The sequence below is a fragment of the Artemia franciscana genome, chromosome 12, assembly GCF_032884065.1.
Source record: "Artemia franciscana chromosome 12, ASM3288406v1, whole genome shotgun sequence".
Taxonomy (NCBI): Eukaryota; Metazoa; Arthropoda; class Branchiopoda; order Anostraca; family Artemiidae; genus Artemia; species Artemia franciscana.
Genome location: NC_088874.1, coordinates 31,442,812 through 31,469,962, shown reverse-complemented (window position 1 = coordinate 31,469,962; position 27,151 = coordinate 31,442,812). Strand labels below are relative to the sequence as shown.

Sequence of the window (27,151 nt, the reverse complement as noted above, 5' to 3'; positions counted from 1 at the left end):
TTTCATCATGATGCTCAGGCATGTTCAATTTATTAAATTATAAGCCATAAATACGTTTTCTCATTTTACGATTCAGTGGAAAGCGTTTTAGGAAATGAAGAACAACTTCCTCTAATAAAAAAAAAAACTTTAATTCGCCTTATCATCCCGATTTGACTAAACAGTAGCAATCATCAAATAGGACAATTTCTGTTGATAGTTATAAAGTTCTGACTTCTGCATAATTTAAGACACCGTCAAAGTATAAAAAATGGTAGCAGTGTTTTAACGCCACCGCGGTTTTAGGCCACCTTTTAATTCAGGTAGGTCAGAATAGACATAGACATAAGAACAAACACAGACATAGACATAGAGATAAACATAGACACAGATATAGACAAAAACACAGATATAGACTAACTTAACCTGTCTATTCTGACCAAACTAATCCTCTTGATGATGCAAAATTTCCTGGGTGGCGGAAAGCATACGGTGGTGGAAAACCGCGGTGGCGTTAAAACACCCAATTCTAAAAGATGCCCATTACTATACTGTTTTAAGACTATACTGGCCTGACATAATAGAAATTTTTCTTTATTTTTTCTTCTAACAAGCTGTTTATTTTGCCTTATTTTAAAAGTTGTTTTAAAACACTTCGAAAACGCTACTATATCATCAAATAGCATAAGTAATCATCAAATAGCACAATTTCTGCTGACAGTTACAAAGTGCAAATTTCTGTGTAATTTAAGACACCGTCAAAGTATAAAATATGTCCATTACATTTTCCAGGAGAAATTTCGCTGACAAAAATACTGACAATATTATCTGTCCAAAGAGCAAAAAAAAACCTGACTGTCTTCATCATGTGCAAGAAGTACCCTTTAATTTTATTGTTTAATTTGTTTCCTGTCAATCATAGATATTGCTTTTTAGCTAGTTACATTATTCCGTAATCGCATGTCAAAAAAGGGAAGCCACTACCGGTTGTTATGTTTACTAGTCCCTACTGTGTCAAATTTTAAGCCAAAAAAAGAAGAAGAAACCTGATTGATTCTTTTGGATGAAATTTTAAGCCAATAAAAATAACGAAAGGTTTTTGAGCTATAGCATTTGTTACTAGTAAGCTCCCTATCTACCTGCCTTTTATCCTGAAAGTAAACAAGTATCCACTTCCCATCAAACCTTGAACTAAAAAAGAGTTTGGAAAATCCTCGTCAAAAGCAAAAGTGCGTATCTCATACTTTGTTAAAAATTAAGCCGTGGCACTCTCAAACGGTTTGTGGTTAGTCTTATCCACTGGGAACATCTACGAAAGCGCATTCATTTCACGAAATTAAGAGAGACCTGTATAAGAATGGCGTTATGGCTCTAATACTTGCACAAAAACTGAAACTTAGTTATTCACCTCGATAACTTCAAAATCGCATGTCAGGTGGCACATGGGGTGGTGGTAGTTTGCCATACGTGGCATGAATAAGTCGTGATATGACAGAAATATTCCAGGCTTGGCCGAACAAGTGTCACTCAGAGATGTCCCCTCTCCACCAGGGAGCTGAGCAATCTCTTGACTCAGCTACATGTCCAAAATCCTTCATATTTAAATCCCACAAAAATACTCTTTATACTAAATGTTTAAAAATCGCATTTTATTCTTCTGTAAAATTACGAAAATGTCAGATACGTTTTTTTTTGCTTTTTCCTACTCCTGGAATCCTCTGTCTACCTATACGATAATGTACCCCGTCAATTTATACGATTTATTTTTGTAATTTTCACTTGTCCTTTTGTACCCCGTTGGGCAAACTTTATTAAACATATTAGCCAAATTATATTTTTCGTATCAGCAAAAAATTGAACAATGGCTCAAACCATTATCCTTCTGCCCACATTTTAAGCAGGTAGGAATTGCCGAAATGGCCCAAACCATTATCCTTCTTCCGGATTTTAAGCAGGTTGGAATGGCCCAAATGGCCCAAACCATTATCCTTCTACCCAAATTTTAAGCAAGTTGGAATGGCCCTACTAAATGGCCCTATATTCTACTCCATTCCAAAATAAAAACAGGATGACACGTACAAAATCTGTTACTTCTTTATTCACATTTCAAGGAATTTTAAAAGGCTGTACGTTCCAATATTCCAGAATAAAAATATTTTAAGGATATAAAATTTGTCTATATGGAGGACAAGCCAAGGCCAACAATGAGGGATGTCCATTCGCGTATGTAGGAGAGGGTACCCCCGGTCCATTCTTGGTACAAAAAACCTCGAGATTTTCATGATCTGTCATATAAACTCAATAGTTCACCCATTTTTGCCTTTTTCACCCCCCCCCCTCCCTCCACCCCACAACAAAAATTATTCCCTCGCACGTGCCTGGTGATATCAAAGGACTTCCTTCACCAAGATCTGCCTGTAACCTAACAAAAGCACAGGTTAAAGATGCCGGTGTCAACCTACACTTTAAGATAAAATGGCACATCTGGGAAAAATAACTAAAAAGTGACACATGTCCTGGTGATGATCCAGATTTACTTGATTACTAGTAATCATATAGTCCATATACAAAGCCAGTTATTAGACACTTTTTATTAGCATAAGATTTAAGAACTTAATATCAGTTTAAAAGCATACAGTATATGATATGTGGAACAGATGGCCTATACTTCAGATGCAATCCCGATAAGGCAACTTGTTGAATAAATATATCTTAAATCTTTCAATCTGACGAGTATCAGGGCAATTTATCAAATCCCTTTATACCAACAGATTGAATTACCGCCACTAATCAAAGATTATTTAGACGTACCTATACAGAAACCATCCACCCCCAAAAGGGAACAATGTTTCTTCTATGAATAATATGGTATTTTTTACGAAAAAAAGTCCACTATTTATTCTATTGACAATGGTGCCTATAGCACGAACAGGGGGTGGGAAATTTTCGGACCTAGATTTTGAAAAATACCCCTTCTGTATTTTAATTTAAAAAATAGAACAAAATCCCTCCTCTGACATTTTCATTTTTTTTTGTATCTTCACTTAAAAAATAAATAAAAAATCCTTGTTTCATCCTACATTTTCGTGAATTGGCGCCATGTGTATTGATCTCGGAATTTTAGAATTGGAATCTAGGAATTTAGGAATTGGAATTTTTCATCTAAAATTACAATTTTAGAAGAAATTGGTAATTTAACTGTCATTAGCTTATTTCAATTCAAATTGCAGAGTAAAATTATTTTGGAATTACGAATTAAAAATTTATACTTGCTTATTATGATCCTTTTCCAAACTTGTTGCAAGATCTGCATAGTGCCTATAGATATACATAATTAAAAACAAATGATATATATATATATATATATATATATATATATATATATATATATATATATATATATATATATATATATATATATATATATATATATATATATATATATATATATATATATATATATATATATAGTGAATCTGTCTGCTTATGAATCTGAATCAGTTATGAATCAGTGAATCTGCTTATATAGTGAATCAGTGAATCTGTCTGCTTATCCAACTGTCCCTCTTTATTGCCCCCAAAGAGAAAAAAAAAAAAAGAACGAGTAAGTCAGACCCGTAGCCTATATGAACTAAGTTATGCAACCCAAACCAAACAAATATCAAACTGACATAATTATGTTTAGGGGCAACTACAAAAAAAACACACCCGCATATATATATATATATATATAATATATATATATATATATATATATATATAAATATATATATATATATATATATATATATATATATATATATATATATATATATACAAACTATAATATATATATATATATAATATATATATATATATACTATCACTACTCACTCATATATATATATAACACACATACACTCACTATACCACACTATCACTATACTACCCCATATCACACAAACTCACTCACACTACTACACACTATACACTATACTCTACTATCAACTATACACATATCAACACTCACTCTCACACACTATACTACACATCTATACACACATCCACACACACACTACACACACTATACACACTCACACTCTACATCACACTCTACACTACTCACACACACACACTAACACTACTACTCACACTCCACACACTATCACTACTACTCTACTACAATACACATACACACTATCTTTATATATATAAATATATACTATATCATCCCCCCTACTTACCTAAATCACTAGATGTAAATTAGTCTTTAATGCCACCCTACTAGACCTACTCGTTCCTTTATCCTTTCCTCTAAGGGGCAAAAATACACAAATGTGTTGCACTCCTTCGGCCTAAGCACAGCACCGATTCACTGACCCGGAAAATACGCATTCACTCCCTCTTATGAACAAATGTCCATGCTATCATCATCATTATGACACAAACTTTTTATTACAAGGGAATGAGAAAAGCTTTGTGGGTGTCCATAATTGCCCCTTTATTCAATCTAAAGAGGGGTTGACTTCAGAACAACTAGGGCCTTGTGTAAAGTTGTTTAAAGACCATAAGTGACAGATGCGACGTTTATTAGCTTTATGAATGACAATATATTTCACTCAAAATCAGTTGAAAATTATTGCTTTGTTTGGAAGAGTTTCAGATACGCTTGGACACTTGTCAAAGGGGGAATTATGTATAGTTATCAAGGCGTAAAAAAATCTCCTCTCTATATGATGATCGAAATACCATCAACAGGGGCACTGTACATTTGGGGGGGGGAGGGGGAAGGCAATAAATATCTTTGGAGGTCAAAAGTGAATAAAACCAAATTTGTATCTGATTTGCCCCTATTTTAACATATGTTTCATTCGAACTTTAGGTGGAAGATCCCCAGGCAGTGGTGTCAATTGAGGAGGTATAGAATCATCTGCTTCTCAATTATTTTTCGCCTCCATAGACTTTGAAATATACCCCGTTTTTTAGGGAGGAGGCGTTATTTCGTGTAAAAATGTTGGCATCGTTTTTTCATTGGAAAAATTGTGAAAACGACATATCCCCCCACCTCACTAGATATTGAAAAATATCCCCATTAATTTTATTGAATTGGCGCCACTAGGTCAGAACATCTGACCAATGAGAAAAAAAAACTACTTTCAATAAGTGTGTTTTTAGGTCAAAATTTCAATTTTATTTTCTGTTTTTGTGTATTTCCTGAGAATAGTTTTCATCGGGTGCTTCTAAACTGTTTAAAATTTTATTATTTATAGGCCTAATGTTCTTCACGGATCCGTAAAAACTGATTATGAATATAACAATCCTTAGAATGTAGATGATTTTTATATAACCGTAAATGAATACACTCCGCAAAATGAATACGCTCTTTCAGCAAAGACATATTGTGGAAGCCCGAAAAAGATAAGTAGCCAACTTCGTCCTGAACACAATTTTGACAACTCATAATGATAGTTGATCACTATCATACGATTTAAAGATAGATAGTGTTAGGTATCCACTGGGCCTTGGATGTGACGTGGTACCCCATTATCTTTTTTCGATCAAATTACACCTTACCAATGAGATAAGCAATTCTTTTCGGCTCAAGTTACACCTATGACAGGTGGCAAAAGAGGTGGCAGAGTATAGGTGATGGATAAACGTGGCAGTTAGACGAGAAAATAAGGCATTTTATCCAATACCTGAATTTTCAACAAGATCCTGTGGATGAAAACATGTGAAACATGGTAGACTGTAAATGCAAACTAGATAAAAATTAAGGCAATTTTATAAATTTGAAATGAACATAAAAAATACATTCTTTCGATATAGGCTGAACTATATTACAACCAATTTAGGCGTTAAAAGTTTCAATAGTCTAGCTTAAAAACCTCCTAGGCTATACAAATAAAAGTTCAATAGTGACAAATCCTTTTATTTGACAGTGAAACAGCAAATAAGTCTTAGGATGTTTCAGTCACATATATATACAGTGGGCATCATCAGCAGATAAAGTAATAATGACAGCCACTCTATATATGACCCAAAATGCAGTGGCATCGTTCCGGGGACAGTTGCCCCCCCCCCCACATTTTGGCGAACAAATTATTATATAGCCCATGCTCCATGATTCTCCGGATGAGGACCCTTTTGCCCCCTTCCCAAATAAAAATGCTGGAGCTACACCCCTCCCGAAATATCTAGAGATGTTTTTGTTGTTTCGCTGTCAAATGAAATGATTTATCCACATTGAACTGTAATTTGTATGTCATGAAAAGGCAGTGTGGTCTTCGAAAATTTCTACTTCCCAAGTTTCGTCACCTTACTCTGACACATAGGATCGACTTTGCCAACTCTTTGTGTAGGAAAATGGCCGCCTAAAGTGGTTTTCATCATAACCCTCTGTTCGCTCTGATCAGAAGCTCGGACCTTCAGCCCTTACGAATAATGAGCTTGAGCCTTCAGCCCTTGCAAACGTGACATCACTTCCACTTGGGCGGTGCTCGGACCTTCTGCCCTCGCTTAGCTTGAGCAGGTATTCGGTCCTTTGGCCTAAGCAAATGGTGCGCTCACTTCGATCAGAAAGGCCCAATTCCACTCTCTACATCAATGAAATGGAAAAAAAGCAAGGGGGTAAGTTTATTGACTTATATTTTAGATATTTTTGACCTAGCTTTATATATATATATATATATATATATATATATATATATATATATATATATATATATATATATATATATATATATATATATATATATATATATATATATACATATATGTATGTGTGTGTGTGTGTGTGTGTGTGTGTGTGTGTGTGTGTGTGTGTGTGTGGGTGGGTGTCTTGCTGTTGACGACTATTAGAGACGGGTTGGGAAAAAAAAGCTAATTTTGTTTTGGCCCTGTTAAGAAAAAAAAAGTTCCGCTTTTTTCCATTCGTTTTGTTTCGCTTACGTATATATTTTACAGATACAATTTATGGTTGGGTAAACTGTATATTTGGTGCTTAAAACGCCGAAAAATAATTATTAAGTATTTGGATATGTCGCAAATTCAAGGATATACTGTGCTGACTACTGGAATGATAACAACCAGAGGCGTAGGTGACTTTTCAGCATCCAGAGGCAATGTCGATTTTGCGTGGTGGGCATTCCTACTCCCTAGCTGCTCTAATGATCACAACCAGGAGCTTAAAAATGAAGTAACATAATTGGGAGGCGGTTAAAAATCAGGAAAAAATTAAAAAACAAGCGAACTACCAACAAAATATCCAAAATTAAAGCAAACATCGCAAAAGCCTCGAGATCTTGCGGGGAGAACATACCCTTGCATAAAGGGCTAGAAACAACACCCAAACGAATAAGGGACTGAAACATTCCTTTATTCCCAACTAATTTGTCCAATAAATGTTCAAATACCTAAAAAAGGGCACATTCGTAGGGAGTGAGCTTGATTTCCCTCTCCGCCCCCTCCCATCTACAGAAATATTTCTATTTCTCAACTCTTACGATTTTTCGAACGTTCTATACAATTATCATATGACCATTATTATTTTCAATTATTATTTAACTCTCTCTTGGAATAAATTCTAGCGCAGATCCTTGTTTTAATTAAATAAAAAAACAATTTATTTTTCAACTAAAATTAAGGAGCAACATTAAAGCTTAAAACGAACAGAAATATTACGTATATGTGGGGGTTCGCTCCCCGGTTATTTCCTCGCTCTTTACGCTAAATTTTGAATTTTGTTCCAATTCTTTCAGAATGACCTCTGAATCACAAAGGACGTTTAGTTAGAATAAATAGCTCTTTTGAGAGTACAAAAAAAACTTTAGCGTAAAGAGCGAGGTATTTACGAGGGGGTGAACCGCCTTATATACGTAATAATCTATGTTCGTTTTGAGTTTTGCTCCTTACTTTCAGTTGAAAAACTTGATTTTTTTAAAATTTCTGATCTTTTTTTAAATAATGCTGGGAAATCCGGCGTCCTCTTCATGGAAAATTTTCTTTCCCCATAAAAAATTCCTCCATTGAAATATTCTCCCACGTAACCCTCTCCCCCTAACCCCACCCACCAGAAAAAATTCCCCCTGAAAACGTCTGTATACTTCCCAATAGCCAATACTATATGTAAACAATGGGCAAAGTTCATAGCTTGCAGCCCGTACTCCGGGGACTGTGGGGGACTAAGTCGTCCTCAAAGAAATAATTATTAGATTTTTCGACAATGCTGAACAAAATGGCCATCTCAAAATTTTGATCCGATGATTTGGGGGAAAAATGAGCATAGGAGGGAGCCTAGTTGCCTTCCATTTTTTTTGGTCACTTAAAAAGGGTATTAGAATTTTAATTTCCGCTCGAATGAGCCTTTCGCAACATTCTAGGACAACTGGGTCGATACGATCACCCCTGGAAAAAACAAAACAAAAACAAACAAATAAACACGCACCCGTGATCTGGCTTCTGGCAAAAAATACAAAATTCCGCATTTTTGGAGATAGGAGCTTGAAACTTTCACAGTAGGTCTTTCTAATACGCTGAATCTGGTGGTGTGATTTTCGTTAAGATTCTATGACTTTTAGGGAGTGTTTCCCCTTATTTTCTAAAATAAGACAAATTTTCTCAGGCTCGTAACCTTTGATGGGTAAGACTAAACTTGATGAAACTTCGCTGGGGGAATAACAGAGAAACAACACACCCGTGACCTTTCTTCTGGCAAAAAATATGTAAAAAATTATGTAACTTTTAGGATGTGTTCTCCCTTTTTTCGAAAATAAGGTAATTTTTTTTCAGGCTCGTAACTTTGATGAGTAGGACTGAACTTGATGAAACTTATATATTTAAAATCAGCATAAGAACCCAATTCTTTTTATATATATATGTGGCTATCAAAATTCCGTCTTTTAGAGTTTCGGTTACTATTGAGCCGGGTCGCTCCTTACAGTTCGCTACCAGGAACTGTTTGATGCTAGTTTTTGGTTACTTCCCAAGTTTTTAGTATAACTTTCAGGTTTTTATGTATTAGCCACGGTCCTATATTTGCATTTTCACACAATGATTTTAAATCTAGCATGGAATAGCAGCTCTTACCCCCTTATTCTGAAATCATGAAAGGAGGCGGAGTAAGTCTGTCATTGAGTCAGTCACAATGATATGCACACGCCTATATGCAAAGACACGAAACTAAGGAATTTCGAAATATTCTAAAACAATTCTCTTTTTGTAGGGTTTCGTGCAACAGGGTTAATTTTATAATTTATTCAAACTTCTGATACAATTTGTGGAATTTTTACTTCTCTCAGTAGAATCTCAATAGAGGTAGAGAAAAAAGAGTCAAATTTCTGCGTTTCTTGATTAAGTTTTTGTATGCACATTACGTTAGCTGCAGACCGTTTCGATAAATCTAAACATTGTCTACTCTCAGACGGCTTTTCCAATAAATAACAAATATCAAGACCCAACGAAGTATATATCCCAAGAGGGGAAGCAGTTTTTAACCCTGCCACTTCGACATTTTCTCTGACTTAGAAAATGGTCAATTTAAATTCAAAATCCAAGGTGGTACTTGTCAGTAATGGAAACACACCCAAGAAGTGAAGTTTTGTAAATCTTCATGAAAAATAACAAAACATGATGATAAAATAATACTTTAGAAACAAAATAATGGAAACATAACATAATCCAACCTAACTTACCCTAACATAAACCCCACCACCAGCCCATAATGTACAAATATATGGCTCAAATTATACAAGTTCAATGGAACTGTCGAAGTCCAATGCATTGTATCATCCATCACTTGTTTTTATTGCTATGAAACTGGTTTTCTGACGTGTAACCTAAGCGTAATTATTAAATGTGTTTCCAATAACCGACAAGTACCTCTAAGGTACTGTTACTCCCCGTAAGAAAAATGTAAGTCCAGGTACGGTGTTTAAGCAGTTCAGGTCATAATCTCACTCAATATCATTGCAATAGGTGACTGGCACGTACCAAGCGGGACAAAAGTGGACCAAGAGTCACAAGACTGTTCCATGCATGGCAGAATCTTTCAAAGCGTGGCCGAGACATTGGGCTCATATAGTGGTCCGAAATTTATACCAGGTGGCAGAAAGTGGGAGACCCTACGAGTTCAGCGGGATTTTCATATCTCAACATGTTTCTCATTTCATGTCCTTCTAGGGTGTAGTTTGCTAAAGGCCAGAAGGGGACAACTACCCGTAGACCCCAGTTTGCCCCAAGCTAAATTTAGTGCGTTCAAAATCTTGTCAGGACAAAGGTAGTCCTTCAAAAATTCAACCATCTACAGAACAGATCAGTTTTCTTTAGTATACCTTTGCCTTTATAGTACTACATGGCTAATTTTCACTCGACTGGGAGAAATTGGCTCCAAATTCCCATCCCCCAGGATTTTGACGAAATTACGTGCCTGACCCCCTTACTTAGGCATGAAAGTCCAGCGAGACATGCATGTGAGCGCCACTTTTAGGCGTAAATGACGAATGGAGGGACTAGTTGTATTCAAGCGCCATTTTTCAAATGCAAACGAGAACTGCCTCGATATCGATGTCTATACAAACACGTGTTTAGACATGCAAGTCTAAGAAGACGCGCATTTGAACATCGCTTCGAAGATATTCGTTTGGCTAAGAGAACACAACTTTATATGTTGGCGTTTTGAGTTATTTTTGTGTCTTTGGATGATTTACATAGTGATTATTTTTCTAAAAGTCTTAGCAATTGGCAGTCGGAGGCAAGAGTGAAGGTGCAGATTTACATGACCTGGCGTCAGACAGTACACAACTCCTCAACATGGCGAATTTTCAGCAAAATTTGAACATAATAAAAAATTGGGAACCCCAGACAACTCAAGAAATTCACAATTTCACAGAAAAGCTCAAGAAATATTTCACATTTTCTTAATTTTTACACCCTACTCCAAGTTTTTGTGTGCTTTTAAAAATTATCGCATCCCTCATTCTTCCCAAAATAAATTACTGTCCATGTAACTAATTACCATACTTGGTAATTATGCATCAATGGCTTACAATTACACTGTTGAAAAAATGTGTCACTGTTGAAACACTTGACAGGGTCGGAGGCAAGAGTGAAGGTGCAGATTTATATCAAGAAATTCGCAATTTCACAAAAAAACCAAGAGAAATATTTCACATTTTCTTCATTTTTACACCCTCATTCAAGATTTTGCGTACTTTTAAAAATTATCGCATTCCTTATTCTTCCCAAAATAAATTCCTGTCCATGTAACTAATTACCATACTTGGTAATTATGCATCAATGGCTTACAATTACACTGTTGAAAAAATGTGACCCATTCTAATTCAACAGCCGCAATAAAACCCACATTTTAACAAATCAACTTGAGCAACTCGCTGAAGAAATCGACCCCACGGCATCAAAACAATGTTCATATCCAAATCAGGACCTGTGCAAAAAACTATCCTTTACAGGCCTATACACGTGATTGCTACAAGGGTTGCCGAAGGAGATGTGGCTTTTCGGGGCAAAATCTTTCTATGAATGAAATGGAGCCCGAGGACAAGACTCGGGGCAAAAGTTAATATTAACAAGAACACTTGACAAAATAATCACCTATTTTAAAAGGCTTATTATATCCAATGACGTCTCAAAATAATCATGTCATGCATCTGAAAATATATTACGGAGAAAATAGATAAATAAGAACTTCGGAATAGGATAAATATTTGGGCCAAAAGTTTGACCCTTCTAAATGAAACATTTTGTGTTTAATTTACTGGAGCGATCAGTATTCACTGTGTTGGTGCTTTGGGGAAACTGGGAAGAAAACAGGGCAATTCCCCCGAAGGTTAATTCCAGAACTCCCCAAAGAGAATTTTCAGAAAATACTTTCGAAAGCCACAAAAATTTGGATTTAACGGACACAAGAAATTTATTGATAAGCAGATTTACTAGAATTCTTCACACCCTCCCCCCCCCCCCAAAAAAAACGTTTAGTTTTCATCGTCCGTTATATCTTAAAAACTCAAATTTAAAACACAGACCTGAAAAACATCATATTTATGTGCATCCATACGAGGTAAAATGGCAATTTAAACATATTTATATATCAGGCAGATACGAAGGGGTGGTGCCTTTAGACTCCTCTGTTTTTCTGTTTAACTTTTTCTGTTTTCCTTTGTTGTCTGACTGCACCTTAAGTCTTCATTTTTTTTCTATCTTAAATTTCAGTTAACGAGGATTAAAATAAGTTTCCACGCCTCCTCTTTTTTAACTACCATCATAGATACGAGCCTCAAGGGAAGAGTGGAGGGGGGAATCAAAAGCCAGAGCCACTACTGAAGTATCATTCAGTGGGCTCAGCTCCACATATCAAGACTATAAATAGCTCCGCAGGATACAATAATTAAGTAATTTCCGCACATTAAGACCTGATTCAAGTTAAAACGACTAACCTCAGTCCCTCTTGAAAAGAGGCTAAGAACCCACGATCTATTTTCTAAGTACTATCGACTTAAAAAATAGAGGGGTTCGAGAAACTCCCTCTATTGTGGTCACTTCTAAATATCACTCCTGAGAAAAGCACTCCCAAAAATTATGACTCAAAAGGAAAAGAGGTGCCATGTCTTGAAACGTTAAATTATAGGAAGACACTTGGGAGACTTGAGACGGTCTTTAGAATGAATTATCCTCTTTTTCAGTTATTAATTGCTTTTAAGCAGCAAAAGTTTACAAGTACTAATTGCCAGTTGTTTTCTTGGAAAAGACATTTTCAAAATGGGTCTTGATGATTTTTTAACTTGGAGTCAGCTGGAACTTTGCATGCAAGAAAATAATTGAGGTAATTTTTGTCTACACATTATATGTTACAAGGAAAAAGCAATTTTTTAATGTTCATTATAGCCACACATGACTGCTTTTGAAGGTGAACCAAAACAAGAAAAGGAACTCTGGAGGCGTCAAAGCTCGACTAAGGCAATCCGTAAGATATTGTGGTACATAGTATATTCTCAGTCGGGTATAAATAGGTCGTATCTCCACAATTGAATTTTTTCAGAAGAGGAAATAAAAAACCTCACAACTTTTGTATTTCCCGTCCGATAACCGTTAAATAGAAACAGATCTATTTGTAAAATCAATACATATCATTCCGTTTTTGTTTTACAGTTATCAGAGGAGAAATAGAAAAGTTGCGGTTTTTTGTTTGCTCTTCTTGAAATTTACAATTATGGAGATACGATTTTTCGATCTCTGACTCACGATATTATATCATTTGATTGTTAGGAAATTGATCAGAGCGAAGACCGACAGTCTCCCGAATGTGAAGGAGCCTGTTTTGAAGCTTGTCAAAACTGTGATAGGAAGACAGATTTTTTTTTTAAATGCATCAGCTCCTCGAAGTCCACTTTTGTCTCATCTAAACAATCAAAATGTTCGATAAATTTAACATTAAAAATAAATGCCGACATTGCCTCTTTTTTAATCCCTGTGTCAATCTCCTCATTTTCTCTCTGTTTCCCCCTCTCACTGCACGCAATCATGAAGTGCATGTAAATCAAAAATCTTTTTCCAGTATGTCCAAAATAACTTCTATCCTTCCCTGGATAGAGAATATACGTATTTAACGAGATATATCACTTCGTTTATTCACATTCTATAAAGTATGCTATTATTTTATTATATTTCACTAGCCATTTCTGTCTCTATTGGTTGTTAACTACAGCTGTTTGTTACGTCAGGTCCGATAATTAAATATCATTTATATGGTTATTTCTTCCCATGAGAAGAAGGCTTGTTCATAGAGTATCCCCTTAAAATTTTATACAATTATGATTCCAAGAATTTTGAATTATGGTCTAAATTCAATTTTTGACATTTCCGACCCCTCCCTCAGAGAAATTTTTGATTTTGTTTAGGTCAGTCTATTTCTTTTGTCTTGAGGATGAGATTAGCTCAATTTTCTTTTATATCTATGAGAATGGTCCTTCAAATACTTATGGTCCTTCAAATACATTAAAATTTTCGCATCAAATCATTTTTCTAAATAATTATAATCAAGTAAAGTACAAAAAAGTTAATGGAGTTTTCTCATTAATCCGTAGGAGCTTTCAGGCTAAAGTAACTTAAGACTTTATGTTACGTTAAGTAATCTTACGAAGCAATTTTTCCTGTAGCATTGGCAGAGCCAAGTAAAAAACGCAAGGATTAGTGGTCCCCCCAGGCAAGGTCAGAGGCGTCAATCCACGATAATCTAGGGAGTGTATGGTTCAAAATATAGGATGGGGGTGTTTGTTTTCGATTTTTCTATGAAAACACCGAAAAAAAAAATGTGTTTTTCAAAATCAATATGGGGGTGAAAACTCTAAGTTTAGGCTACCCCCAACCTTCTGTTAAGTACAAAAGGTAAGCAGCCGAGTTTACGGGCTAGGATACCGTTTCTTCAACATTTCTGAATTTACCATATGAGATTCACTTACCTTCAACCAGAGAAGAGAGTAGCGTGACGTTGGCAGCCTTTCTGCGGCCAGCTGGGAGCGTCATCCCGATTTTCTCAAGTCGTTCACGGAGCAAGCGTCCGCCATTCTTGGACTTGGCTCTGCAAAGAAAATGAAAATAATTAAACCTCAAAGATGAAATTTATAATATAAAGTGGCGAAATTGTAAGTTTCTTTAATGCATTTGATAGTAAAGGCCCATTTGCAATGTTTTTGATGACACCGAAATTCAGCTCAGCGCTTCCATTATCGGGGGATTTCTTAAGAGTATCCCCCGATACCCTATATTCCAACAAAATATCAATTATTTCGTAAATATTTCCCGAATGATTCCAAAAAACTGACAATAACGAAAAGTAACAATTTGTGTTTTTTATTAATGTTTATGCATTTACAAACGTTTATTTTCGGATAATTTTTAGACAACTCAATTTTTCTTTACGGGAGAAGGAATGGGGGTAAACCCGAAAATATTACGGATAGAGGAAGTACTGGTTCAGCTAGTAGCCTAATAATTCTTCGAATTATTTGAACCACCCGTGCACAATCAAAATAGAGCTAGCCTTCGAATCCAGACTTCGAATCTTAAACTCACGGTTAACTGGTCCGAGATTAGTTTCAGTTGACCAATCATAATATTCCCGGTAAGATTTCAATTGAATAGCTCTTTAAAATTAAGGTAAAATTTATGGCTTTTTCTGGCTTGTCCTAGTAATGGCTCATTGGGAATGATTTTCAGCTCTAAATCTCTTCCAATTTTGACATTTCATATTTTAAATGTTTTTTTTGCAACTATAAGCTGATGTTCGCTCTTTGCTACGTTGCAGTTAATTGTTGTTAATTGTTGCTAATGCTGCAACAATTAACTAGACAAAACCCCTGAATGAACTTGCAAAATGCTAGCGTTGAATGAAATTTGTATTTATAGACGGAAGAAAAATTATGCATCGTATTTTTTTTTTTTTTCTTTTTTTTTTTTTTTTGCTAGATTTGGATAAACTCTTTTTTTTAAATTTCGTCATTTCTGTTGACTATCGTTTCTTCTTTTCTTTTTTAACACATTAAACAAAAAAAAAATCTTTTCAACTGAAATTAAGCAACAACATTAAAACTTAAAACGAACAGAAGTTATTACATACATGAAGGGGGTTGCTCCTCAACACCTCGCTCTTTACGCTAGAGTTTTTCAGAACTTAAAAATAGCCTCTTATTGTTCTAATTAAACGAACATGTTGTTACAGGAGTCGTTCTTAAAGAATTGGGACATAATTCAAACTTTAATGTAAAGAGCGAGGTGTTTAGGAGGAGGAGCCCCCTCATATGCATAATAATTTCTGTTCGTTTTAAATTTTAATTTTCAATGACTAACCACAACCACTGAAGCAACGTTGCTGTTGTTGGCTGAAATTTGTGTTTATATTCAGAAGAAAAATTATGAACTGTTTTTTTTTTTCTGGTAGATTTTGATGAAATTATTTATACTCTTATTCTCAAGGCTTGTCATTTCTGGTGGCTAGCGTTCCTTCTTTTCTTTGTTAACACTAGGGACGATACTTGACTTAGTAAAGCAAGTTATAAAAACTAGAATGTAAATAAACTGGGACAAAAGGGATAGGATCCAGGTCCAAACTTGGGCCTTACCATAAAACCAGCCCAATGAAACCCAGCTCTTAGTACCATAGTAACATAAGCAAAGAAAACCCTAAGTTTCTAGAGTAATACCAAAAACACAGAAATAACGACAGCAACGAAAAAAAAAGAACACAAAACCATGATCTTCAGAAGGAACCCACCATCGCCCTGCTAAGGACGCTGAAAATGCGAAGGCATTAAATTTCACGTTTATTAGCTGCATTAAGCAGTTAAATTATTCAAAATTTTCTTATTCAGATCTATTCAAAAGTCAATTTATTAATTTATTCAGGAGCTAATTACTCTGATAATCCACATAATTTCTCGATTTGTTCAAAATCATCCTATTTTGCTCGTACAATTAGTCAGCTTTTTGGCTGTTACAACACCTAGCCCCAAAGGGTGGCTTTGGGCCCATTACCCCAACAACTTGAAATTGGCCGTTTTTAGAGTGGTTTTAAGATTAATATCACAAAGATTTTTCGCTCCCCCAACGCAAATTGTCACAGACGTGCCGGATATTGCAGTCCCCCCACACCCAGCTCCAAAGAAATTACGACGACCCAAACACATTACTAATTTCGGGTGTCCACACGGAAGAAATACTTGAACTGCCCCTGTTCCCAAAAAGACCTGAATGTTCAAAAAGTACCCGATTCAAGAACGGTGTTCAGAACAGAAGCATTATGATACTTTTCGGGCAAAAATCATTCTTTTCAAACCTCTGCCTCTCCGACAGGAAAAATACCCATGGACTTGCTATTAATCTTGAACACAATCAGACATAAAAATAAAAGTAGGTTCCCGTTCACCAGAGGCCTCGTTCAGAAGGGGGGCCAAGGGGTGAAGTCCCCCCAATAATGTGGGGGGATCCCATGCCCCTTGGCTATCCGGGTATGGACCCCTCTTGCCCCCAATAAAAATACTGGAGATTTGGCCCTGATGTTCACTCATTCTAAATAACTTCAACCGTAGTATGCAACGCGTTAAAGAAAGCCAAAATTAAAAAAAAAATGTATTAAACTCAGTAATTGCAATATTCCCAAATTTCCTGAGAAAAAAAGGTTAAGTTCTCTGAATCCGCCAAAATTAGCGATTGAGTAGGTGCCCACTTTCAGAAATCGCGTATGCCAGGTGGCACATGTCAAGCGTGGCGGAAGTGTTCCAAACGGGACGAGAAATGTGCCAAGCATGACAAAAACTGCACCAAGCATGGCGGACCAGTGTGACACACATGACGTTCTGAGATGCGCACCAGGTGTTAAGAGATCACAAAAATTAGGGAATCATGGAAGCACTGATTAAACTGTTCGCTGCAATTTCTGGCATTATAAGGTACCCTATTAGCTGCACTTCGCCTCACCTCTAACAACTAATTTCAGTAAATTAGCGTGAACTCATCCTAAATGTAGCTTACAGGCCACCAACCTAATGTATCATATTGAATACCGTATCAGATCATAGAAATTCCACTCAAGAAGACAAAAGCCAGAATCTTTTGAAATAGCTTGATGGAAAAGTTAGACACAACACGTTCATCTTTATTGTCGCTACGTGAGGCCACAATACTGGACAAATCGATGGCACCCTAGTGGGTATTAAAACTATCGCGATCAATCTATTGAAGTTACTATTCTAAGACTGACATGGTTGTTCTTTAGATTGTAAACATCTGTTCTCAAGTACTCTTTTAACAGTAGGAACCACTTTTTGATTATAATAATTTTTGATTATTAATCAAGCGTTTGACAACCATGGAATTGCAACCGGTTCAGGAGAATTTTAAATCTTTTTTTTGTACGTGTAACCTCAAAATGTGCTTCTCAGAAAACCTATTGGAAAATTTTTGTGTGGTTATTAAAGCAAGCGGTTTTTTTAACGGAAACTTCTTATCTCTAAAATAGTGTGAATACTTAAGTGGCCGCATGAGGAACCGTATCACAGTAGATAACTTTCTAGTTGTGCTTTGAGAGTGTCCAAGACCAATATGGGGCCTTTTAAAAGGAAGGGGGTAGGACCTAAATTTAATTCAGCAGGGTATCTACGAAAAGGGGTTGTTGAAAAACAACAAAATTTGGTCAGTAGTAACAGTTAACATCATATTTTTGCCTTCTCAAAGTTTGTGATCAATTCAATATCTTTTTGGGGAGGATGAAGGGGGGTTCAACAAATTCTTGTCATGGACAATCTACTAAAAAGATAAGTCGCAACCTCACCAAACTTGGTCAGAACTAAGAGCTAGGCTCATAGTTGTGTTTTTTATAGAATATCTCTACCACAACCTTTGTGTCAGGGAACTAGAGGATTTCAATATATCTGGTCATATGACTAATCATTAGGCGGGCTTGCTGAATTCATTCTACAAAGCCAACAGCTACAGATCAACAGCTACAGATCAACAGCTACAGATCAACAGCTACAGTTATGATGTCGGGGCCCCCAGCTCGATCAAACCTTTGTGAGGGAAGGGCGTTTTCTGCATTTATAAGAAGGACGTAGCTGGATCTCAATTAAAACTGGTAACTATAAGCAGCAGGGATTTCACCTGCTTGGCACCGGAGTAGAAGTGTCAATTGGAGGACGAAACTTAATATCTTACAACGTGTTTATTGGCAAAATCACAAATAAATCAAACGGCATCAAAAACGGTGATTTCGGAAGGTCAAGAGAATGGTTCCTTATTTTTCCCAAAAAATTATACTCGAAGGAACGATAGATCGAGGACAGCCAAGAATAAAAACACAGAGGAGGCCGATTGAAAATTTTGAGGAGGCTGATTGAAAATTGGCTGATTGAAAACGCTCTATACATCTATCCACCCATGCACTAGTTAGATTCCATATCAAGCCCTGATTCTTGCCCGTCAAAAAAAGTTCCCAATCAAGGCCGTATCTAGGGGGGGCTGGGGTCGGGGTTGGAACATCCACGGTAAAATTCTAGTTTAGTGACTTCTTGCTATCTCAGAAAGGGGTTAGGTTAAGAAAATGAAACTTTCGAGGATGGGTCAACAGGCTAAAGTATATCCCAGGAAGGTATTTTCAAGTACCCACCTCCACTCCTTCTACCTCTAGAGGGCCCTGAAATTCGCCTGCATGACAGGAATGCATGACCTATTGAAATTTTGACAAAACAACATTTTACCTTAAGTTTTAATTATCAGTTGCTTTTTCTCTGCCTTTAGTTCTCAAAATGCAATTCCTGTTATTTGAGTAGAATTATGAGCCATATCAATTTTTTTTTTTTCAAAATTTAGGAAATGTAGTTGCATGTCTTTAGAACCTTATAAATTGGGATTGAGCAAAGTTGTGAAGCTGAAAATAATTTTGTTGTACTTCATTCAAGCGGAAGATCTATTTTGCAAGGTTTCACTTTTATAACACATATTTTTAAAGGTCATCAAAAGTCAGGACCCTCTAGAGGGAGAGAGAGTGGGGGTAGGTACTTCAAGATACTTTCCCGGGACATACTTTAGCCTTTAGACTCATCCCTGAAAGTTTCATTTTCCTAACCTAACCCCTTTCCAAGATAGCAATAAGTCACTAAACTAGACTTTTACCACATCCTCTCCCCCCCCCCCAAAAAAAAATCTGCCTGACTCGTAAAAACGCAACCAAAGTTCATAAAAACAAATTTCAATGTGCTTTAAAAAATTTGTACCCCCCCCAAACAAAAATTATTACCCTTGGTCCCAAAACGGTTCTTGCCCTAAGTAACTGAGTTATTGACTTGTTTCAATTTACTTGTTTGCTTAGATCTTTATAATGTGCTTACAATATATGACCAAAGTTTTTCTGCTCAAACGTTTGATTCAATGGCAGGCTATCGAATATAAAAGACACCTATTTAGTGGGGAGGTGGGACAATTTCTCCCCAAAAATACCTTTTATTGTATTTTCAACATAAAAAATCCCCCCATTCTTCCCTCTTTTACGAAAAACACCTTTTGGTATCTTAGAAAAAAACTTTACCTCCCCCTCCTACATTTTCGTGATTTGACAACGCTGATAAGTACTATAACTAAAAACTAAGGTTTAGGTATTAACTTTGAACAAAATTTACAATGAAAACAAAATGGTAATGAAATTTTATGACTGCGAGAAGTGTTTATGTTTATATGTATATGTTATGTTTATAGAATGTAAAATACATTGAATTGTATCACAGAGTTCCTAATAAAAGTGTATTTGAGCCATCATTTTTAAATAAAACTCAGCTTTTAAGTATAATCACAGCTTATAAAACAATATTACAGATTATTAAATAACTAAATCTTTATTTTTACTTGCACTTTGAAATAAGTCGGTCTCTTTATTATTCTTTTTATATTATCATTATTACAATCCCTGTCATTTTCCATCTCTTTGAATAAAACGACTAAATTGTAAATTTTACAACCCTTCATTTTACTGAAAAAAAAGAATTTATAATTACATGAAACCCAAACTTTACTTAGCTTTTTGAAACAATTTAAGAGCCAGACTTCCTTCTTCAGAAGCGCCTCTATAATTACAACTAATTTGGATGCATATATTAATTTTGGGAAACAGGTACTTCCAAATCCATCCGGCTTTGATAAATCATTTCATGTTTACATAAATACTTGACATATACTGGTACAAAGTTTTCCTAAATATGAATTTATAGTTTAACTTAAGAAAAATGGGAAGCATCATAGAAAAATTTATTTGCAAGTAGTGTATAATTATTTACTATAGATAAAACAATTGCTGCTTATTCACAATGAATAGAAAGTACCCTTTTTATTCAAAGCTTATTTGTAGGAATTTCTACTTTGTGCTAGATAAACCACTGTTGCTAATTGCTCGTAGGTCCTTTTTCTTTTGCTCCCTTTCTGTATATATATATATATATATATATATATATATATATATATATATATATATATATATATATATATATATATATATATATATATATATATATATATGAAAAATAGACGAGTGATATAAATAATATAATACAGAATCAGAGAAATAAAAAACATTCAGAGCAGAGAACAGGTCCTAAAAACCATCACCCTACCTTCTGCGTACATGACTGGTTAATATGATCACTTAATAAAAATTAACCCCTTTGGCTCTTTCTGAACTTACATTTTAGTTTCTTTCTTAACTTACAAAAAAAAGACTTAACTATTTCGTTTAGCCTATTATGTGACTGAAAGAAAGTGACTAAGTATTACTTTAGAAAGTGACTGATCCATTTGCTTGCCTTATAAAAATTAGCCCCTTTAGTTCTTTCTTAACTTACAGAAAAAAGAATTAATGATTTCTCACATTATCTGACATTTTGGACAACAAATAGAAATAAATAATCAATTATCGTTAAATGAATTACCTTCTGGAACGAACCCAATGTATTCTCGAGTAATTAGCTATTTTAAGATGAGGACGATAACAAATAATAAATAAAAATAACGAAAAATAATGTTGTAATCTGTTGATTTTACTTAAAAGATTTCGTCTAAAATCTCGAAATATTTACACTTAAAATCTTCATTTTACGAGAATTCGAAAAATGTTCTCCACGTTCCATCTCTTTAGGTCTCTTTTCCCAATTAGCCTGAAGCTGCTTTTCCCGGGACTATTTTCCCCGGAAATGAGATACTTTGAGCTGTTAGCCAGAGGGGAATTTTACATCTTATTCGCCGGAGGGCTGACCAATTGGAACTTAGGGAATAAATATGGGATGGACAAAACCGAAGCAAGAGAGCAGAGAAATAAGAAATTGAGAGAAAATTCCAAACAGATTCTATACGATTTTCGATTGCTAATTAACCGGAAGATGGAAATTCCAAAACCTATAATGAACAGGCTAATTGTGAATTTTAAACTTTTGAACAAAAAAAATCATATATAAAAGAAATTGAATAACCTGCTAACAAAAATAGTTAAGAGAAGAAAGAGTAGATAGGTCTATAATTACGCTTGAACATAACGAAATGTTACCATTGCTGTCCCTATTTGATTTTGGAAAGTTTGGAGTTCAAACCGTAACAACATTTTTTATCCCTTAAGTTTCAATTATATTCACTCTTCACTTTGAATAAAAGAACTTTATGTTCAATTTCAACTGGATAGGTAAGTACAAAAAGGAGCCTAGGTGGCGACTTGAAATTTTCAGATTTTCACATTTCCCGTTTTTATATAAATTGCCCCTTATTAGCTCTTTGAAAAATCTGACCCCCGTCCCTATTCACATAAATTCCTGCATATATAACTAGTATAGGCTACAAAATTATCAGCCTTGCAGTTGTAGTTACTGATAAGGTAAATATAGGTATATCTAGAGAATTTTTATGTCTCCATATAGCCAGTGATCCCTTTCCTAAGAACCGTTCAAGTCAGATATGCAACATATTTTTTCGGAAGGGAACCTTGCATTTCCGGAAGGAGGGCTTATTAGTAAAAATTCCCGAAACAGGCAAATTATATACAAAATATATGGTAAGCCATGAAATCTGAAACTTGAAAGGTAGATCAGAAGACCCCCTCCCCACACCCCCCTGATAGCTGTGTCCTGTTCAATTGCAATCCACAAATCCCAGGAAAATAATGAAAATAATCTAAGAAGTTAAATTTTTAGCATATCGCTGCTTACAAACACTTATAACATCACCCCCCCCCCCCTCTTTGAAGAAACACTGTGATACCATCTAAACCTGGGCTATTTGCATCTATCATGATGAACATAATTATTCGAAGAAATAATTTAAAATCATTCGATTCTGAAAAACAAGAAGACCAACAATTTATTCCGAAGTCATACAGTAATTTTCTTTGGTTGAAACCACAAGAAACTGCCAATTTCTGAACGTTTAAAATCAAAACAAGGCAATTTGGACTTGAAGGTAATCTGCAAGTGAAATAGCCAATTTAGGGATTGTTGTTTATAACCCTTTTCACCTGTCGTAGTCTTGAACTTGGTACTCCCTTTTGAAAGAAATGAATAGCGTATTCTGAAAGCATTCTTTGATCCCAGAAATTGTACTTCTTTTAATTAGTCCGTATGCAGGAATTCAAAAGATGTTATGTGACTTCTGTTTAGCAAACTTAGATTTAAAGCCCATCTTATCAGGTTTATAATTATCAGGCTTGGAATTCTAGAATACCCCGGGGTACTTATTGCCAAGCAGAATATTAATCCACTATGCCACAAGAGGTTTTTGCTTGTTATTATAATTAAAATAAAATTATAAAACAAGAAAAAATTAATTTAGAAAGAAGCCAAAAAATTTCCAACCGTTTTTTTTTTCAGAAGGTAAACAAGCAACACCTTCTATGTGTTGATCACTGATCACTTTGTTCGGTCTGAAAAGCCTACATGAAGAGTCTAATGAAGTTTTTTTCTTTTTTTCATTACTTGTTTTACGTTTCTAATTTAACGTTTTTAACTTAACGTTTACGATTTTAATTTTACTTATGTTTTAATTTTTTTAATTATTTCATTTATTTATTTATTTTTATTTACTAATTTGTTTAATTTTTTATTTTACGTTTATTTATTTTATTAAGACCACCAAAAGTTGCCTTACTCAGTTCCTATATTCTTTTTAAAGGGACAGGTCAAAAAAACATCTCGCCCAACCTTGCGACAGCAGGAATTGAACCTCGGGCTCTGCTTTAATCTACTGTGCCACCAAAGTTTTTACTTGTTTATATAATTAATATAGAATTATAAAACAAAAAAGATTAAATTAGAGATAGGCGAAAAAAATCAACAGTTTTTTAAGAAGCTAAACGAGTGGTTAATTGGGGCATCATAGTCCATACAGTGTGACTTACTGTTACAGGATTGTCTGACTTTACGAATGTAGTAAAAGGGGTTTGAATATGACTCATATTACGAAGGTGATAATTAGTTTTACCAGTGGTAAAAGACAATGAAATATTAAGGGGCTCAGGGAGGTTACCGTGGAGATGAGAAAAGGCTAAAATTGGTATTATCTATTTTCCTTTGTCTAGATTGGTTCTCAAGACAATCCACTGATGTTTCTTCAAAAATACGTTATATCTACCTTTATCACCTGTCTCAATAGTAAAATTATTAGTGTGCAAATTTGACCTGCTAGAGGGCCAGACGAAAACGTCAGTCGCTTTGAGCGGTCTACTACAATGAACAGTTTTTTACTGTTTTAGAAAGTATAGTTGAGAGAAAGAGTCAAACCTTAGCGTAAAGAGCGGGGCGTTGATGAGGAAGCAGCCCCTTTCATATACGAAGTAATTTCTGTTCGTTTAAAATTTTAATGTCGCTCCTTACTTTCAGTTAAATAACTTGTTTTTTTATTTAATTTTAAGTTAAATCATACTTGAAAATATGAAATGTGTGAAATTCTTGAAACTGTTGAAAAAAATGGAATTTCTTGAAAGTGGAATGGAGTTTCTTGAAAATGGAATTTCTTGAAAGTGATAGTGTCTTTCAAAAATCAACAACTTGACCTGATACACCAGCAGACGAAAACCCTCCTCCTACATACAGTTGTTCGTTAATAAAAGACGAAAAACCCAAAAGCTATTTTCTAAAGTTCTCTGATCTCCGGTCAATTTCAAGTTTTATAACGTCCAACCTTTTAAATTACCGCCACTGAGTTAATAACATTATATACCCTAAAGAAAAGCTTTTAAAACTAATTTTAGTTGAAAAGATTGAAAGAAGAAAAGCGTATTTTAACCAACAGAGGTGCCAATTTACGAAAGTGTAATTGAGACAGGGTTTCTTTTCATTACTTTTTTTTAAACGAAGATAAAAAATAGTAGGCTATGTTCAAAATCTAGAAGGGACAATTTTCTAGTGAATACACCAAAAAATGTATTCTTACAAAAATTTAGGGAAGGCAATAACTCTTTGGGCTAATAGAATACTGCCCCATTATCAGCATCATTAAAACCCAACTCCTGAAGTTTCTTGCCTTTCTAAAAGGAAGCTTTATTTTATAAACAAATAATACCAACTCATAAGGTTGGGGTGGATGTCCCCTTTCAAGATTGGTCTGAAAACTCACCCAAGAAAAACTGTAGTCTAAAGCGCCTCTTTTTCGGGTTTTGATAACACCCTGAATGAAAATAAGCTATATTTTTTTTTATATTATTTTACTTTATCTCATCCATTTCTCTTGTTCTTCGTGGTGATTTTCAGTCAATAATAAGAAAAAAGAATTTTTCAGAGTTTATATTTAGAAATAAAGACTTTTTTGTTGTTACAAGAGATAGGGGGAAATCAATGACAAAAAAGGTTCTTTCAAAATTTAAGAGACCAATCGCCCTATGTTTTTTCTTAAAAAAACATTGAGTATCCCGTATCAGGAGTGTAAAAAAAAATCCAAGAGAAGTTTGAGTTACAGTTTAAGCAATCCTAAGTATTCATTTTTCATATTTAACTTTTCTGGCGTTTGTCCATCATTCTAAATATCATATAGAAAACCCAAACAACCCTTGAAATAAATCACTAAACTAATCGTCTGATAACTCCTTAAATCAGTAGAAAAGCGGAAAAGGGTTGAATTAAATTTGCTCGTGCGAGAAAACCCCTGGAATCTTATTATAGCCGATTTTAATAAGCATTTAGCAGTTTTTAAAACCTATTTTCAACTAAATTCCATTTTTCACGCCTTTTATAATGGCTTATCCAGAATAACCACCTGTTCAATCGTATTTTAACTTACCATTAATGATCATTACTGCAACTTTAACTAACTGACAGGGTAGAAGAAACCAGCGGAGTAAATGAAGGTGGGCATAGTAGAATTGATTTGTAACGGATTATGGAAATAATGACAGCAAAATGCAATGACTCGTGAGCAAGGTCACGTCTTCTTATCCCCTAAGATTTTTTGAATAAAAGGTCTGCCTTTTTTTTAAACAGTCGGCTGCAATAATTCAAAAGGCGATTTGTTGCTCATTATAAATATTACAAAGGAGGGAAAAACTGTCAAAAATATTACATTTTTTTTTTTTACTGTTATTGACGAATAGTTGGATGTACATGTTTATATTTCAGTGTTTATTTACAAAAACGTGTAAGTTTTTTATGTCTAGCCTTTAAGAAATGATAAAGAGATTATGTTAAAAGTTCAAGTTAACTATTCCTGCAGTTTACATAAAAAAGGCGTGGAAAAGATGGGTTCTATCCTGGCTGCAGCAATAGCTGCAACATAGGAAGGAGCCTACATTGGCCCATAGTAACCAGAAGTTTAAAACACGTTTTGAAAAAAAACTTGAGAAAAAGTTGTCATTTGAAGCTGATGCAGAAACGATAACTATTGTTCCAGTTAGTCGTATTAGTAAGTTTTTTTGCGAAAACAAATCTATTGAAATTCCAAAATAAATCCTGAATACCCTTAAAAATGACGTCAGATCGAAATGAAAGATATAGAAAAATTGCATATGTAAAAAAGATATAAAAGATAAGAATCAGAAACGATGTATTTCGAACGAAAGTGTGGACTCCCAAAATTGCACATTTAGAACGAAACTTAGAACCTCCTAACTGTGCAGAGGCCCAAAAAAGATTTAGGAATGCAGCTTTTCGTATTCTATTAAATAGGTTGGGCATAAATACCCCTTTCACACAAAGCATCACATAAAGCTTTTTGAGTTACAAAACGCCCGATCCGTCCACTAAAAAAAAAAAAAAAAAACTTGATAAATTCTTAAACTAGTTAAGGAGTAAATGTTTTTTAATTTGCTACTCTGTTTGCAAAATGGAATAAAAAAAAAGAAATTTGTTTTTGGATGGAGGATGAAAAATTGCCCATTTGGCAATCCAGATGAGACCAAATGAAATGAAGGACATCCACGCAGGGGGTCGGAAGAAGCCATAAGAAAAGACTTAGGGGAGGGCCACCTTCATGTGGGGAGTAAAGAACGAAGCTCTAAACATAGTGGGATGGAGGAGTGCCCATTTGCGTTAAAATAGACGCAAGGGGCCTGGCACAGCAGCGAAAGGTCAGTAATAGTAGTATCAGTACTCAACGAATCAGACAGTGGTTCTTAGCCCCAACCACTACAATGAAATCAAAAGGGCTTTACATAAGTATATGTTCTTAAGCA

The 27,151-nt window shown here is 34.9% G+C and overlaps 1 protein-coding gene across 6 annotated transcripts in view; it reads right to left on the bottom strand.

Moving 5' to 3' along the window:
• LOC136033985 (transcription factor AP-2-epsilon-like) overlaps positions 1 to 27,151 on the bottom strand; it is a 168,162-nt gene that overhangs the window by 19,983 nt on the left and 121,028 nt on the right. For all 6 annotated transcript variants that reach the window (XM_065715020.1, XM_065715018.1, XM_065715019.1 and 3 more), the window contains exon 7: positions 14,433 to 14,551. In XM_065715020.1, coding sequence (XP_065571092.1) covers positions 14,433 to 14,551 — 119 coding nt within the window. The remainder of the gene's footprint in view (positions 1 to 14,432; positions 14,552 to 27,151) is intronic.